Source organism: Ruditapes philippinarum, unplaced genomic scaffold (assembly GCF_026571515.1).
Source record: "Ruditapes philippinarum isolate M1 unplaced genomic scaffold, ASM2657151v2 ctg3073_1_1_1_1, whole genome shotgun sequence".
In the NCBI taxonomy this organism is placed as follows: domain Eukaryota; kingdom Metazoa; phylum Mollusca; class Bivalvia; order Venerida; family Veneridae; genus Ruditapes; species Ruditapes philippinarum.
The window spans coordinates 2,887-20,442 of record NW_026864678.1 but is presented as its reverse complement, the minus strand read 5'-3'; the positions used below and the strand labels follow the sequence as shown (position 1 = coordinate 20,442).

Below are 17,556 nucleotides of genomic sequence, written 5' to 3'. Positions count from 1 at the left end.
CACAATCAATAGGGGTCATCTACTGATCATGACCAATCACCATATCAAGTTTGAAGTCCCTAGGCCTAAGGGTTCTTTCGTTATTGATCGGAAACTGTTTTTACCTACAAGGTCAATGTGACCTTGACCTTTGGCCCCTTAACCCCACAATCAATAGGGGTCATCTGCTGGTCATAACCAATCACCATACCAAGTTTGAAGTTCCTAGGCCTAAGGGTTCTTTTGTTATTGATCAGAAACCGTTTTTTACCCAAGAGGTCAATGTGACCTTGAACTTTGACCCCTTGACCCCAAAATCAATAGGGGTCATCAACTGATCATGACCAATCACCATACCAAGTTTGAAGTTCCTAGGCCTTAAAGTTCTTTAGTTATTGATCGGAAACCGTTTTTGCTTACAAGGTCAATGTGACCTTGACCTTTGACCCATAGACCCCACAATCAATAGGGGTCATCTACTGATCATGACCAATCACCATACCAAGTTTGAAGTTCCTATGCCTAAAAGTTCTTTAGTTATTGATCGGAAACCGTTTTTGCTTACAAGGTCAATGTGACCTTGTCCTTTGACCCCTTGACCCCAAAATCAATAGGGGTCATCTACTGATCATGACCAATCACCATACCAAGTTTGAAGTTCCTAGGCCTTAAGGTTCTTTAGTTATTGATCGGAAACCGTTTTTGCTTACAAGGTCAATGTGACCTTGACCTTTGACCCCTTGACCCCAAAATCAATAGGGGTCATCTACTGGTCATGACCAATCACCATACCAAGTTTGAAGTTCCTAGGCCTAAGGGTTCTTTAGTTATCACTCGGAAACCATTTGGTCTACGGACCGACGGACCGACGGACCGACAGACCGACGGACCGACGGACCGACAAGTGCAAAGCAATATACCCCCTTTTCTTCGAAATGGGGGCATAAATATTTAAATGACCTGGAAAATAATGTATTTAGACGAATGATATGAAGTTTATTTGGTAAAGTCAAAAGATAACTTGAACAACTGAGGAAAATTGTACACACTCCTTTCTTGTTTTTTGAAAGAAATACATATAATAGTAAATATAATACAGTGTAACTTCCGAATTCCGGAACTTCTGAAATCCGGAAACTTCTAAAAACCGTACAAATTTTTCGGTCCCGATTTTTTCCCTTCTATTTTCTATTAATATAATACTTCTGAATTCCGCAACTTCTAAATTCTGAATTCCGGACGATATTTTCGTAAAATTAGAGTCAAATCAATGCAATTTTACCTCCAAAAACCGGAAATATCCAAAGGTGTGAAATACATTGTAAATCGAGAAAGTTTACCATGCAGGAAGATTTAATCTCCCTATCCATTGTTTACTAATTAGCGGTGATCGTGTAATTTGACACGCATTAAAATCACAAACTGTGAAATGGTATGTTTGAAGTGATGCGGTTAATCAAAGTTATTTACGGCGGTCAGTTAATTGGAAGTGTTTATTAGCGGATTAAATGACAATTAATTGGACAATGTATGCATCAAACGTCTTTAGGGATTTTATTGCATTTGATGTAATAATTAATTAACTAGCATTGGACGATATGTAAGTTTATGTAATTAACAACATTTCTACAAACTGATAGAAATTCAAAAGCATTTGCAGGTAAGATAAAAATGTATTCTTTTCATTAACATCTTTATCTTGATTAAAAGAAATTCAAAAGCATTTGCAGGTAAGATAAAAATGTATTCTTTTCATTAAAATCTTTATCTTGATTAAAAGACTATTATATATGATATTACAGTAATGACCACATCTTCCTTGACATTCAGTGATATTAAGTGGCTTAGTCTTGTCCACATTATCATAAACCTCTGAATTCCGGAAACCTCTGAAATCCGAACTTTTTGACCAGTCCCAAGGGTGTTCGGTTTTCGGAAGTTACACTGTAGTCAATAAATCAAACTAAAGAATTGCTGTTTTGACATATTTTCACAAAGTTGTATATATTAAGACGATATGAAACATACTGCTTTTATTTTAAATTGATAAGCAACATCATTCTGTTCCACTTTGTAATTTATATGAAATATTTCTTTTTAAAATGATTTTTTTTTCTCAAAGCAACATGAATTTAGAATACAGGGTCACCTATGAAGTTTCCTTGTATAATTTGCAATCATACTTATGAAGGAAAAATTATTCGTTTCATTAAATGAACCTTATATCTCCTTCTACATAAAGGTGGACAAAAGTAAGTCAAACTTAAAATGGATGTTTCTTGCATTAAATTTATCTGCTCAGGTGAGCTTAACTTCATTCTTAGAAAGTGTCACCAATCATAACCAGGGGTGACATTTATTCATGTCTCTTTGACTGGTATTATTCAACAGTTTGGACTATACAATCCAAAAATTCTATAATTATATATCTACACTTCAAGATCTGATATTGACAAATATGTCACAAAAAGATGTTGTTCATTAATCTATTACCACTCTATAAATAACTTCACATTAAACATGTATGTGTATACTAATAAATTTTCCTGGCTTTACAGTAAAACTGCAGTAACTCGTTTTACTTGCAATCAACCCTCCATAGTAGAACAAAAACAAGACATGCACACAGACAAAGATATCAACTATGAATTATTAACAAACTGCAAAACATAAATTACGACTTCTTCCTAACAAATAAGGCTATGACTGTTTTGATGGCATTTTTCAAGAGTACATTATCATTAGATATTCTCTAAATTGTTTGTCTATCTACATATCTACATATCAATTTCATACAATAATAATGTTATTGGATGTCTCACACATTAAGTATCCACATAATATTTTACTTTATTGTTCTATCCATTTGTTGCCATAGCAACAAAGATAAATAATTTACCATATTGCAACATATTCTTATTTCAGAGATTTTGTGACCAAAAAGATCTCCTCTTTTCTTTTTAAAGATCTCATGCAAGAACAAATACTGACAGTGATAACTGGATTGTTTGTTGGATATACTGACTAGGTTTTTTTTTTTAAAAGAATGCAAGTCATTCCTGAAACCTATTTATTAAGCCTTCATCTGAATTGTTGCAAGTTCCATTAAATTTTAATCTTTTCTTATTTATTTTGTTCAAAATTCTCATCTCTAGAAATATAACTGTGAATAACCTCAATAGAAACCTCCCACTTAAACAGTTATATTGCCCTTTCAATGTTTTGGGTTTGAATTTTACTATTTGCTATATCCCTAGCAGGACTCAAATCAGCTGCTAAGAGTAGGGAGAACTTTAATAAAGTTAGAGATTCACACCACATCACCACCAAGGCAATCTCATTAAAATCATATCCTTACTGTCGCTCCACTACACTTTGCCAGGTAGGATCTGATGACATTGCATTTGGAGTTATCTTAATTTGACCTTTTGGTTAGCAAATCAAGTTGTTGACTTCACAGCTAAGAGCAATCAAGCAAAAACAATGGTTTTAAGAAACCAAGAAAAAGCCATATTACAATAAGCATATCAGAAGTAGAAAGTACTTACTCATTGAGCTTATGTTATCAGCACTGCCAAATTTGTTCTTTATCAGATGAGCAAACTCCTTTGGCTTTGAGACTATAGTCCTGTAAATAGAAAATGTAATAAAATTGAACACAAACTCCTTTTGCTTTGAGACTACAGTTCTGTAATTAGAAAAAATATAATAAAATTTAAAAAGCTTTACTGGTGAAGGAAGACCTCAGGTGTCCCTCTGTGCATTAATATAGGCACAAACAGGCACCTGAGTAGAAAACCACTGACATTTCCTAAGCTAGCTGGATAGCTTCTTCACATAAAAGAATTCAAAATCCCTGGGAAGATTTGAACCTACAGCCGTGAGGAGCAAGGATTTTAAACAACCTTAACCACTTGACCATGGACATCACCTCATTCTTCCTGTATTTACTCACAGTAATGAGTAGCAGGCAAAGAGACTGACACACATATGAGCCGCATCATGACAAAACCAACATAATGGGTTTGCGACCAACATGGATCCAGACCAGCCTGCGCATCCGCGCAGTCTGATCAGGATCCATGCTGTTCGCTATATAGGGTTTATAGGGTCTGTAAGCGAACAGCATGGATCCTGATCAGGCTGCGCGGATGCACAGACTGGTCTGGATCCATGCTGGTCGCAAACCCATTATGTTGGTTTTGTCATGACGCGGCACAATTATTCATAGGCAATATCAGTAAATCTAGTAACTTCACTTTCCAAATCTAAAGAAAGGGTCCTAAAATGAACTACAAAATTCTAAAAATGAATACATTGTGCAGCATTTTAACCAAAATTATGGTTTTGAGACTGGAATACTGGCACATATTTAATTCATTATAAACATTATTTGAACATAATTGCAATATGGAATGTCAGTTCCAAAGAATATGGCAGCAAAAAACCCCCCCAAAACAACTAAGCTCTGCAGAGTCACTGATTTTCTCATACACTCTTCAAGAGGAAATATATTAAAATAATTTCACTCCGAGACATCCGTGCTATGAAACAGAACGCAAAAATCAATGCTAACAATCCACTGTATTTTACATTGATAAGTCATTTGTATCCCCTCACAGTCTGGCAAACATAACTGCATCATCTTTTTGCACAAATGTCTTGGTCATTATTATGTAAACCATAAAATAATTCTGATTTACAAATTCATAGTCTATGTGATTGGGTTACAGAATCTTTTATTGAATGAATAAACAAGCTATAAAGTCTTATCTATAACTTAACCAGTCTGTCTATTATTATTAATTCTTTTTGTTTCTATTTTTTGTTTTTTTTAACTACTTCCTTTTTTGTTCTTTTTTTTTCTTAAAGGGACTCCACTGAGGTTTTTTTGACATGACAAGACTGGAAATATTTTTCCTAGATTTGATTACCAATTAATGAAACAAAAAGTTCGGACAAATAATTTGGGTGAAAATTTTAAGGTCATTCCCTCACCCTGTTTTTCCATTAGCATTCATTTTTATTGTGCAAAATGACCCAAAAATGTTAAGCATAGCAATGCTTCCACTCAAATTTGGGTGAAGAATCACACAAAACTTGTTATTCAATTTAATTCTGAGTATATGTCTTTGTTATCCATTGCAGAGTTTTCCATTTTAGGTGCTTTACTTAATATTTGTAAGATTTTCAAATTTTATGTTTTTAGGCTTTTGAAATTGACAATCAGGAGTTCCTTAAAAAATATCAGTCTACAACTAAATGTTCGTATAATTACATGTCTACAACTAAATGTCCATATAATTACATATATGATGGATACAGTATAAACTTTATTAGTCTCCATTGATTGAACATTAATTTTTCTAGGAAAACAATAAAATGTGGTTTTATTGCTAGACTCATTTATTTTATTGCTGTCTGAAAACTGAAATTATATAGTACATCAATTAAATAATGTTCTCTCTTCTTTTCTCCCCGAAAATTTGTAATATAGAAAATGAAACATGATGTTGGTTTTCATTTTAACAAGAACTGAAATTGAAAAGCCTTTAACCACTAGTATAGATGTATATCTGAGCAGTCTGACCTTGGGCTTTATAATGTTCAGGAAGCTCATTTAATGCATTTTCAGATTAAAATCTTGTAAACTTTGAATAGATTGTTTCACTTTCAAAGGAGGCCTAATCCATTATATAAATTTAGTAACATAAAGGTTAAAATAACCAATTCCCTCCTATCAAATATTTTTACCTAAAATGCTTAAATTCCTTAATTTACAAATATTAGGACTAAATTAACTCTTCCTGTCTGTCCTTCCAATTCAATTATTAATAGCATTTATTACACTTTTACATTGCCGGGCTTGTAAAATGGACTTGGAATTAGCCATAAACAATTAAAGGGAATTAAGTATCAAACTTATTGGTTTTGGGTTTTAGGTTTGGCCAACACTGTTGGAGGGACACAATGCAATTTTACTGCCTGCCTCATATGTAAGAATTCTTACAGAATGAGTCTCCATGGCCTGAGGTTCGACCCCTATACTGCAGTGTGGTCTGAGCCACTTTAACCAACTGACCATGGGGAACCTTTCATATCATTATCAATTATACATCTAAGACAAATTAGGATATACAAAAGTACACTGCGAGTTTAGCACAGTACAAAACCAAACCCTTGTGGGTAACTTATACTTAAAGTGTTATAATTTTTACATGAATTTATCTTACAAATACATTGTAACTTGCTACTTACTCTTTAGCACCCTTAATATTACCAACCACACCCCTGTAATGTAAAAACAAAACATACATGTTAATATACTAATAAATCAACAGCAAACAATGGTGTGATGTGGTTTTTTTTACAGAAAAGAGAATCACCGATATTTTGAATCAGCAATGTCCATTATTTCTGTGAAATTATATTTCATCAACATATGATTTTAGTTCAGCCAACAATGCCCTATTTTATAAGTTGCTAATCACAATAATTTATACCTGTACAATAAACAAAATAATTATCAATATGTTAACCAAAATTAAAGACTACCCAATGTAGTCAATAATTGTATAATTATGACATATAGGCAAAGTAAATGTTCCCTTTTTTGCTATACTTTACTGTCTAGAGCTGAAAACTTTTTATTTATTCATAATTATAAAAGAATGAAAAGCCATTTTTCTTAATTAGAGTTTGGAATGAGATTGTTCAATTTTCTTAAAACTGTGTGGTCCTTTTAATTCATATAATCAACACCAACTGATCAGAACATACATGTGTATTTTAAAAATTTCTCTAAAAATTAATAAACAGCTTTGTCCAAACTGAAATATGGGCAAGTCCAAGATGAATGAAATAAGAAAAGGTTAAAATCTAGAAACTTTCTTTTACCATTAAAATAAAATTGGTGTCACTTATTTATAGAGATAGATATAAACAACACTCATAGTAAGGAAAAAGAACAACTAATAGTGTATTGCAAAATGTTAAATAAAGCAGTTAAGTTCGCAAACAAAGAAATACCATAAACTATAACTTAATTATATTATATATTACATTTCCCATAATTATCGAACAATATTAAACAATCACCTAATTATATTTCTTCTTAATAAAATCTTAAACATTATAAGTATTATATATCTCCTTGTAAAGTTCTAATAATTTATATTTATTAGTCTTGATTTTCTTTATCAATTTTAAGTCTTTGAACATTTTCTGGATTCAGAAAATTTAAAATTCATACATATTTTTCTGATAAACTCAATTTAAAGAACTTGACAAATCAATTATTCATATTTTAATGTATCATTCAAGTGAATTATGACATTACTTATGTATTCAATAAATTAGATAAATCAGTAATTTAACCTTTCACACATCAAAGGAAATTGTGCAAACAATGCAGAACTGTGCAATTCTATGGCAGAAACATTTAAGCACCATATTTTATAGTGAATCAAATTAAAAGAAATAAATGAGTGCATACTGTAATGCTGAGACTTTATATTTTAAACTTCATTAAAAATTTCTTGTTTTTCAAGTTCATTCTTGAGAATGACAACCTGCAGTCTAGCATATTAAAAGCAACTAAGTGTTTCCTCGATATATATTAACACACTTATATATATGTAACATTATTGGTTTTTTTTTATGTTGGTATAACAGGGACATTAAATTTTGTCAGTCTTCTTTTATCAATTATTACACTAAAATTAGCAGAAAAAAATAGTTTAAAACCAATTTTATGAGATATCATTGAATTATTGATGCACTGAAATAACGCTAGTTTCTTCATAAAAAGTATCATATTTTATCTGCTTCTCTTTAAAATTATATGAAACCAGTAGCAGGTTAAAGGTCTATTTAAGGCAAAGCAGAGAATTCACACAGTGGACAAAGCTGATTATTAAAAATAAAAATAAGAAACTAAAAATAAGCCATATTAGTAATGGTATTGAACCACTACCCTCACAATATCATTTTATGCACACTGAATATTATCATAATGTCATAATAAAAGTTTGCTCAACTATTTGAAATTCAGAGTCAAATTTTTTAGTAAAGAAGAGTGAAACAATAACTATACTTGTGCAAATAGTTTGAAACCATTTGGCATTTTTTAAGTTATATGCTCAAAGAAATGTGCAAACATGTATATGCAAAACTTTTATAAGCCTGTGCAACAAATTCTTCGACTCTTGAGAAAAAAACAAATGAAAACAAATTTCAAATATTTGAGCCTATACATTGCACCACATGCACTTAAAGTATCCAAAGTATATCACACACACTAAACAAAGTGCAGAACAATGACTTGTTTGGAAAGGCCTATAAATTTTCAATTTCAAATCTTTTTCATAATAATGGCTAGTTCTACAAAATTCTGCTAAAGAAGACCACAAGAGCCCCTTCAGACATATCAGCAAGCATCTGGGCAGATTATCAATGAATTAAGCTAGCTGTCACATGACATTAGTCAATGTCCTGGTAGGCATTGTTCCTTCGACAGTTTCACATAACAATTATTATTATACAAGAACATAAAATAAACTAAGGGCATAAAATGTTTAATGGTCCCTGTAGTGTACTGGGATACTCTCTTATTGCTACAAACTGTTTAAAACTTAAATTAGTTTTAATTCTAGAAAATGTGTACAGGAGTTGTCCCATTAAAGGTCAAATAAATCTAGAGTGTAAAAGATGATACACCAAATAAATGTGAAACTTTTAAACAGCAGAGATATTATGAGCGTCCCAGGACACAAACACCCTAACCTCATTTTATTCACTCAAATAAATATCCAATTCCCTCAAGTTGATGCACTATCACCATATGCAGTTCCTCTCATCAGACCCTCATGCCCCTCTGAGTAACACTTAAATGCCATTTGATAAATGAAAGATCTGCAAGATGCAGCATAAAATGCCGAACAATAAAACAATGTGTTAATTATTCAGTTACTTTACTCTCACAAGATCAATCCAATTTATGACTTGATTTTATTTCAGGCCTCCCAATATAAAATAGACTACAACAATTTTACACCCAACGTTCATGCTACATAGTACAATACAACATTCAAGGTTACAATATATGAGCCGCGTCACGACATAAACCAACATAGTGGGTTTGCGACCAGCATGGATCCAGGCCAGCCTGCGCATCCGCGCAGTCTGATCAGGATCCATGCTGTTCGCTATCAGTTATTCTACTTGTAAAAGAGTTGGTAAGCGAACAGCATGGATCCGGATCAGACTGCCCGGATGCGCAGGCTGGTCCAGATCCATGCTGGTCGCAAATGCACTATGTTGGTTTTGTCATGACGCGGCTCATATAATCTTTGAAGTAATCACTTGCATGCACATACAAAATTCCAACTTTCCCTTAACATAACATATTTACTTGACACAGTGTTATGATATATGGTGAAAATTACTTAACACAGAATATATGGTATGGTGAAAAACTGGCACTCCTGTTAACACTTCGGTACACCAAATATTATTGAGCTATGATTAACACTTCGGTACACCAAATATTATTGAGCTATGATTAAGGCCTTAATATTTCATTATGGATGCACTAGGCCACCCTTCCCCTTAGCAAAACTAATTGAAATCCCTTGCAAAATTTAAACCTTAGAAGCGAGAAGCAAATTATTCAAGTCATGTCCACCTTACCATGTACAGATATGTAATCACATTGCTACTTAATCACAAAATATGAGTCTATAAACCTAATCATTAAAGAATTGACAGTATAGCAAAAGAAACTCATAATGTCTGCCTGACTATTTCACCGTGAAATTTCAATTTTCAGCACAGCAACTCCATTTCAAAATTATAATTGGCAAAAGCAGTGACTAAGAGTATAAAAGGGAGGTAATCAGTAGCTATGACAACAAGGGTGCTTACCCTGAAAACCCTGTAATTCCGTCAACAATGTTAGCCCCAACATCTCTACAATAAGTAAAAATGTTGTCATTTGTTGATGCTCTTAAATGCTTTCTTATAAATAAATGATTTGTTACAAAATTTGATATACAATTGTTATTATGTACATAAAGAAATCAACATTTCAAGTGCTTTAAAGATTAAAAACAATAAAAATCAAAACATGCATTTAAAAAAATTAAAGTGTTCAGTAACAATGCTGAACACTCTCTAAACTCTAAAATAAAAACCTGCCCTAAATGCAAGAATGAACCTGCACAATGCAAGAACAGAACTGCACAATGCAAGAACAAAACTGCATGATGCAAGAATGAACCTACATAATGCAAGAACCGAACTGCACAATGTAAGAATGAACCTGCACAATGCAAGAATGAACCTGCCCAATGCAAGAACAAACCTGAACGCAGTTTATTTAAGGGGCAGCTGCTCTACATATGATATCTGCTAAATTTTTTATTCTTCAAAAAACTGCCATTCTTTGGGTTACATTTATTTTTATACATAACCCAAATTGTTAAACTGCAGATATAGAAAAATGGCAAGTTTATTGGATAGTTACTCTGCATTGTCTGTTATATATTATTCATCTGAATCAATATCAATAATATTGTATTGATTAAAAATTCAACCTAGAAAGAAAAGCCTCCATTTTTAACTTCCTAGCACATGACATGATATGGCACATAACCAAGTATTTGCCTTAAAAGCCCATTATGCCTCACAAATGCTTTCATATTTATTTCTCAAAAACTGTATATTTCTGGTATCTTGTTATAGTTTCCAAAAAAATACTCATTTGCCAATATAGATAAACTATGCTTTACTTCATGTACTCTGTTGGTAGTTACTTTAATCATATTAAATGAGTATTTTGTATAGAAGTCAAAATCCTACTTTTTTTACATTTTGCTACCTTTACAACACATTACTTCACATTCAGCTCCACTTTCCTTCAGTTGTTTAACATTTAATCTGCTCTAAATCTATTACTATAACATTATTAAACAATTTTCATTATTTTACCGGCAGAATGACTTTCAATGTTCATTTTTTTCCCTGCTTTATAAGGTCACATAGTAAATATGACCTTCATATTATTCTAGTGACTCCATGAACAATTTTTATTCAAAAAACCTTTTCGAAAGTTTTCTTTAATGCAATGTCCCATTGTAAAAGATCCATGCAAAAAGATTATGGTCATAACAATAAAGATAATAAAAACAAATGCTGCTAAGAATATCAACTGGTACTCCATTCAAAACAACATTAACGACTAAAACTGTTAAAATGCATATCATAAATACATACAAAACTGAAGCGAAAATTGCAGCAAAGCTTCAAACGTATTTCATTGTTGTAAAGTTTTTGCTATTGTTCTCTTATGTTCTTATATCTCTTATTATGTTATTCCAATGAGAGATATTTATTTACAATAGAATGAGAATGGCTAAATATTTACAATTTTTAGAGTTAAAAGACATAATGACTCTCTTTAGCTCATCGGGCAATGTTGCAAAAATACCCCTTTGTGCTATTACTTCAGGGGGCAAGTTGTAACATTGGTAGATACACTGAGCTTCCCCAAACAGGCCAGATACCCGGGTTATTTTCTTTCATTTTTTTTATGTATGAAGTTGTACATTTACGGAATGATTTACTTACTTTAGTCCTTGGCCCATGTCTTTTAATTTATCTTTTGTTTGCCTATGGGCTCCATAGGTTTGGACGTCATTCATAGTTTTTGTGTATTTTTCCAGCTTTTTCTGTAGCGTACTCAAGGACTGTGTAGATTTCTGGTTTTTCTTCTCAAAGACTTGTTTGATGCGTAGTAATTGCTGTTTGTCTGCCTCACCAGCCAGTCGAAGATATTCATTAACATTAGCTGTAATAGTTAACATTATCAAACTTGCAAATTTCTATATGCCAATACTGTGAATTCACTTAATTTCATGGGCATGGAATTTCATGGTTTTGTCATACAGAAAATTTTCCTGGGTATTTAAATTAATGGACAGTTCATTTTTTTCCTGAAGGTAAAATGTAAATAATATGATGCAAAATAATCTCACAGCCGACCAAATGAACTTTCAATAGATCTTAAAATTGTGGCTGTTCAATCAATGTCCACGAATACCAGGAAAATAAGTGATAGTAATAAGTTTGTAGTTAATGCATCATAATGCATGAAGACCAATTTGATGCCAGTGAAAAATTCAAATAATTCAATTAGAATATTTTATGCCACAAGTAATTTTGATGTAAATTTAATTATAAATAAGCAATTAGTGCAATTAGAAATTTCAGTGCTGGCAAATTGCAATAATGAATGCATTAAAAAAAATTAAAGCTATTAGATATGTTGATGCTAGCATCAATTTGATTTTATTGATTTGATACTTCCTATAACTTCAATAATTGTGGGGGGAAAACCCTGCTGGTGGCAATTTATTCAAGTCATGTGACCAGTGTATAGACCAATATCATGTGGCATAATCTGTGCGGTCTTATCAAGGTCTGCACTGATTGCTATTTAGCAAGTACACATGTTAAAATTTCTCTTAAAATGATGAATACATGTACATTTGTCCAGGATGAAAAGATGGACAAATCCATTTTAGATAATTAAGCCTTGATATGGTAAACCAATCACAAAAGAGAAGAACAATTAAAATCAACTCATACGTATCTTCAGTGATTTTTCTTACTTAATTGGGAAGAAGCCTTAGCCTCTTGACTTTGGGAAAAATTATTCCTAAAATTGCTAATTTAGGAAGTAAAAAAGCTGGTGTAAGTTCAGACATTTGGGAAAACTGCATGATTCTTAAAGAAAATTTCAATTTGGACAGAGGTCTTTGATAGGTCTCGGTTATTTCAAGGAGGATAATCACTGATCTTGTATTCTCCGGTTCACCTACCTTCTTTAGTAGCTTGCTCTTCTTTAATCTGGTCCATTGTTCTCGTTATCTTCTCTTGGATATGTTCCATGGCGGCTCGCTTCCTCGCAGACTCACCGTCTGCTGCTCCATCTGTATCGTCCGTGATATCACTACATCCACTCCCATTCTCTCTTGTGCCAGAATCATCCTGTAATGTCAACAGTATAGTTGTGATTCTTTTTTGTTTGATATTTATTTAAGCATAATTATTCTCATATTAAAGGCCCATGAAGTCCCTAAAGTGGTTTTATTTAAATCTATGAAAGTATTCTATTTTTTAGTGTTCTCTTATAGTTTCCAAAAAGTTATTAAAAGGCCAATAACGTCAAAGCAAATTCTGGGCAAATCTATTATAAAAGTTCAGCAGATTAACTAAATAGCAAACAGAAAATGCTTCTTGAGAATAAATATAACCTCACCCTGTGGAACAGACAAGACACTTTCTATAAACGCTGCATGGTAATTAAATAAGAAGAATCTAAAGATCTTGCCGCTAGAATAAATCCATGTCTGAGAGGTCTAAACAGGGAAGGAAAAATTATCCTGACCATTTCCTATCCTACTTGACTTCACGTATAAGACAGCTCGGGGAATCAGTTCAAACATCTCCACTCAGACTTACAGTAACTTGCTAGGACAGAGCTTGTTAAGGAAAAATGTCTGACAATCAAAGACTATCTTAAGACTTAGAATTACAGGGAAAGCCTAGAAATCTCAGGAAAGTGTGTAAACCTTGAAACCCCCAAGAAAGTCACAAAATAACAGGATAATTTTTTAGCAGCTTCACTTCCTGGCTTTTTTTTTGTATCAATTCGAGATAAAATTCTCAATTTGTTTCTTTCGAGAAGTTTTCTTCAAGCAAGAGGTTGTTCAATTTCACAGAAAACCTGCTTTTTGATAGCAATGTTTTAACAAAAGCCAGTGCCTAGGTGGGCCACACTTTTTCTTATTTCTAAAGTCAAACACATCAGGGGAAGAACATTGTAGTAAAGAATACTTCTAGAAAAACATAACTATTTTGGCCAATAGTTAAGAATACTTCTAGAACAAGAGCCGGTTGAACCGGGTGATGCTCCCCGAATAGGTTTTGGACACAGGAGGGTATACCTCTTTAGTGTCAGAGTTGTGTCACAGACAAAGTTCAAAGTGAAAAAACAACCCAAATGTTGTGGGCGACACGTGGTCTCAATATGGTGATCATTTCTATGAAATAGTTGTTAAATCCAACTTCAAATAACCAAGTTATGGGCCGGACACAATTTTGCTGCAAGGTCATGCTGTGACCTTGACCTTCAAGGTATTGACCCAAATGTTACGCGCGACACATCATCTCAATATGGTGATCATTTCTGTGAAATAGTTGTAAAATCTGACTTCAAATAAAAAAGTTATGGGCCGGACACGATTTTGCGGCAAGGTTATGCTGTGACCTTGACCTTCAAGGAAGCGACCCAAATGTTGTGCGCGACACATAGTCTTAATATGGTGATCATTTCTGTGAAATACTTGTAAAATCTGACTTCAAATATCGAAGATATGGGCCGGACACAATTTTGCAGCAAGGTCATGCTGTGACCTTGACCTTCAAGGTAGCGACCCAAATTTTGTGAGTGACACGTCGTCTCAATATGGTGATCATTTCTATGAAATAGTTGTAAAATCCAGCTTCAAATAACAAAGTTATGGGCCGGACATGATTTTGCTGCAAGGTCATGCTGTGACCTTGACCCTCAAGGTAGCGACCCATATGTTGCGCGCGACACGTCTACACAATATGGTGATCATTTCTGTGAAATAGTTGTAAAATCTGACTTCAAATAACAAAGTTATGGGCCGGACACAATTTTGCTGCAAGGTCATGCTGTGACCTTGACCTTCAAGGTAGCGACCCAAATGGTGGGCGGACACGTCGTCTCAAGGTCATGCTGTGACCTTGACCTTCAAGGTAGCAACCCAATGTTGTGCGCGACACGTCGTCTCAATATGGTGATCATTTCTGTGAAATAGTTGTAAAATCCAACTTCAAATAACAAAGTTACGGGCCAGACATGATTCCGGACGTACGTACGGACGTACGTACGTCCGGAATCATTTATGGACATTGGTCCAGGTGGTGTTTATGAGCTGATTTGCCTCATAAATGTCAAAAGTTGGTACGGAAGGACTGACTGACGGACGGACGGATAGATGGACGTACCAACATTTTGGGTTTAGGGGCTATTTTCTTTGTTTTCTTAAGGGCTACTAGCCCATAAACCCTTTGATCACGGTATGAACCTATTGTTCTCTTTTGTTCTCTTTACTGTTATACTGCGAATTCACTTATATTCGTGGGCATGAAAGTTCGTGGTTTTATCAAAACGGGCATTTTCGTGGGTTCTTAAATTCGTGGATTTTTGTTTTCTTGTTAAAAAAATTCAGTAACCTAATGCAAAGTAATCTTAATCGCCGAACATTTTTACTTACAACATGTTACTTTGTACATATCTTTACTTGTCACACAGCGGTTGTCAATAAATTTAATCCTTGCCTCTGGGCATAACTCTAATACAGCACAGTTACTGCCGATAATTGACTGCAATTAACACATTTATGTGACATGATATGCACCTCCATTGGACACACTGCCCCTGTAATTCGCCGATGTAAACATCGCATAATTTATACGACACCTGGCACGTTTTAAAAGTTTACACTTAACATATTTGACAGCAGCTACACGCAACGTCACAGCGACTGTGTAAATTTACATGCATATAAATTATTTTCGGTAAATAACACGAGTATATGTGGATCTTGTAAAAGTCGGTGGCGTCTTTGATGTTTACGGAATAGCATTCGCACAAATACTGATTAAAATTCATATAAACTGGATCATTTAAAAACAACAAAAGAAAGTACAATAAATCTGTTTTAGCGATCGTATTTTTTTATAGTTTTGTGTACTTACGACATTAATATCAAAGACTTTTTTTTAAATTAATAAGAGCAAACTGACAATTTTTATTAGCGCTAATTATTGCACTGCCTGGGTTCCCATATTTACTCGATTATGTCAAGTATTCTTGTTAACACAATCAAGTCCTAGTAGACTACAACGATCAAGTATGTATATGCGACATTTGTGACAGTAAATTGAGGACATATAATCGAGTTTTCTTTCAAGTTTCTTAAATATTGCAAACGGATTTAATATGTCACTAACCTGGTTATCTGTCTGTACTTACATCCATTTCACGAAATATCGGCCGGAAAAGAGCCGACGCATGTTTGTAATATATAGAACAGAGACAGGGTAAGAAGTATTTGTTGGGATAAAAGTTCGTCGGATCTTAAATTCGTGGATTGACCTACCCACGAAAACCACGAAAATTCGTGCCCCACGAATATTAATGATTTTACAGTATAGCCCCTAAACCCAAAATGTTTGCTCGACCCAACGACTATAAATTTTTCGGGGAGCATAAAAACATAACTATATTGGACAAAATATAACTCAAATTTCGTATCTGAACTTGATGTCAAGGCCATTCAAAAATCAAGGTCACATTTGAATTAATCATCATGTCAGATTTGTCAAAAGTGTTCTTTTGTCCAAGAATGAATCAAATCCATGAATAAACAACAAAGTTATGACAATGCGACTGTAAAGGACAATTAGAGGTGGAAGTCATATCAGAATATTTCAACATGCCGGTTAAGTCATAATGTGATCTTTGGTCAAGTATAAATCAAATCTGTAAGTTATGTATGGCCAACTGTAGCAAAATTCACTAATTTGACCTTTAGTAACTTTTACAGAATTTAAAGCGGAAATTCAGGAGGATTTAACTTTAAAATCCTGAAAGCTTCCGATAATGTGATCTTGATGATGTGTGAAGTTTCAAGTGATTATCTTCAAGTTAAATAGAGCATAGTGTTAAAAAAAGCCCCTGACTAACCTCTGATAAGCTGATATCAATTTCTTAAACTGTTAAATAAATTCCCTATAAAAAAAAAAACCTCACATTTTATGATTGACAGAACTAAAACAAAAACCTTACGTCTTTCTCTAAATCCTCCAAACTGCGTGATAATTGCTGCGAAAAACCAGCTTCATCCGGAAGCTGTAGAGTGCTGGTTTTTGACCTTCCAGTACAGTTCTCTGGTGACAACTGCCGTTTCTGAGAACTAGGACTCTTGGATGAAACTTTCTTGAGACCAGCTTTGAGAATTGGAAGCCGGGTTTCAGATTTCTTCCTGAAATAGTTACAATTATATTCTGCATTATACTTCCTGGTTGTTATCTAAAACATTTAATTTTAGCTCATCTCAATAATCGATTACACTTCCTATAAGAATGATTTAAACTAAATTTCAGCCAATAACGGTTAAAACTTGAACTTGATTATCTTTTCGAGTAACTCATTATATGAAATGAATAAACTGCGAACAAAAAAATTATAGTAAAATAACTGACATTAACTCAGTATACTCAGAAATTTAATTAACCGATAGTTTAGATACCCTGCTTGATGTAGAACGTTGGCATAGATTTATTGAGAAAAACAGTTTATGTCATTATTTTAGTAACTATATATATAGGCTTGAACCCATGAACCTGCTTTCAAACAAAACCAGAGAGCAGGACTAGACCTTCTTACAACTTTATTATTTGATGGCGTATAAAAAAAAC

The 17,556-nt window shown here is 33.4% G+C and overlaps 1 protein-coding gene across 6 annotated transcripts in view; it reads right to left on the bottom strand.

Annotated features, from left to right (window-relative positions):
• The window catches only part of LOC132726457 (transmembrane and coiled-coil domains protein 2-like), a gene marked incomplete at its 5' end in the record, with an annotated part of 45,136 nt that extends 28,016 nt beyond the window's left edge, over positions 1-17,120 (bottom strand). For 5 of the 6 annotated variants that reach the window (XM_060711770.1, XM_060711774.1, XM_060711772.1 and 2 more), the window contains 6 exon segments: positions 3,528-3,607; positions 6,238-6,270; positions 9,904-9,948; positions 11,608-11,827; positions 12,861-13,029; positions 16,925-17,120. In XM_060711770.1, coding sequence (XP_060567753.1) covers positions 3,528-3,607; positions 6,238-6,270; positions 9,904-9,948; positions 11,608-11,827; positions 12,861-13,029; positions 16,925-17,120 — 743 coding nt within the window. 6 annotated transcript variants of the gene reach the window in all.
• Positions 17,121-17,556: the final 436 nt, after the last annotated feature.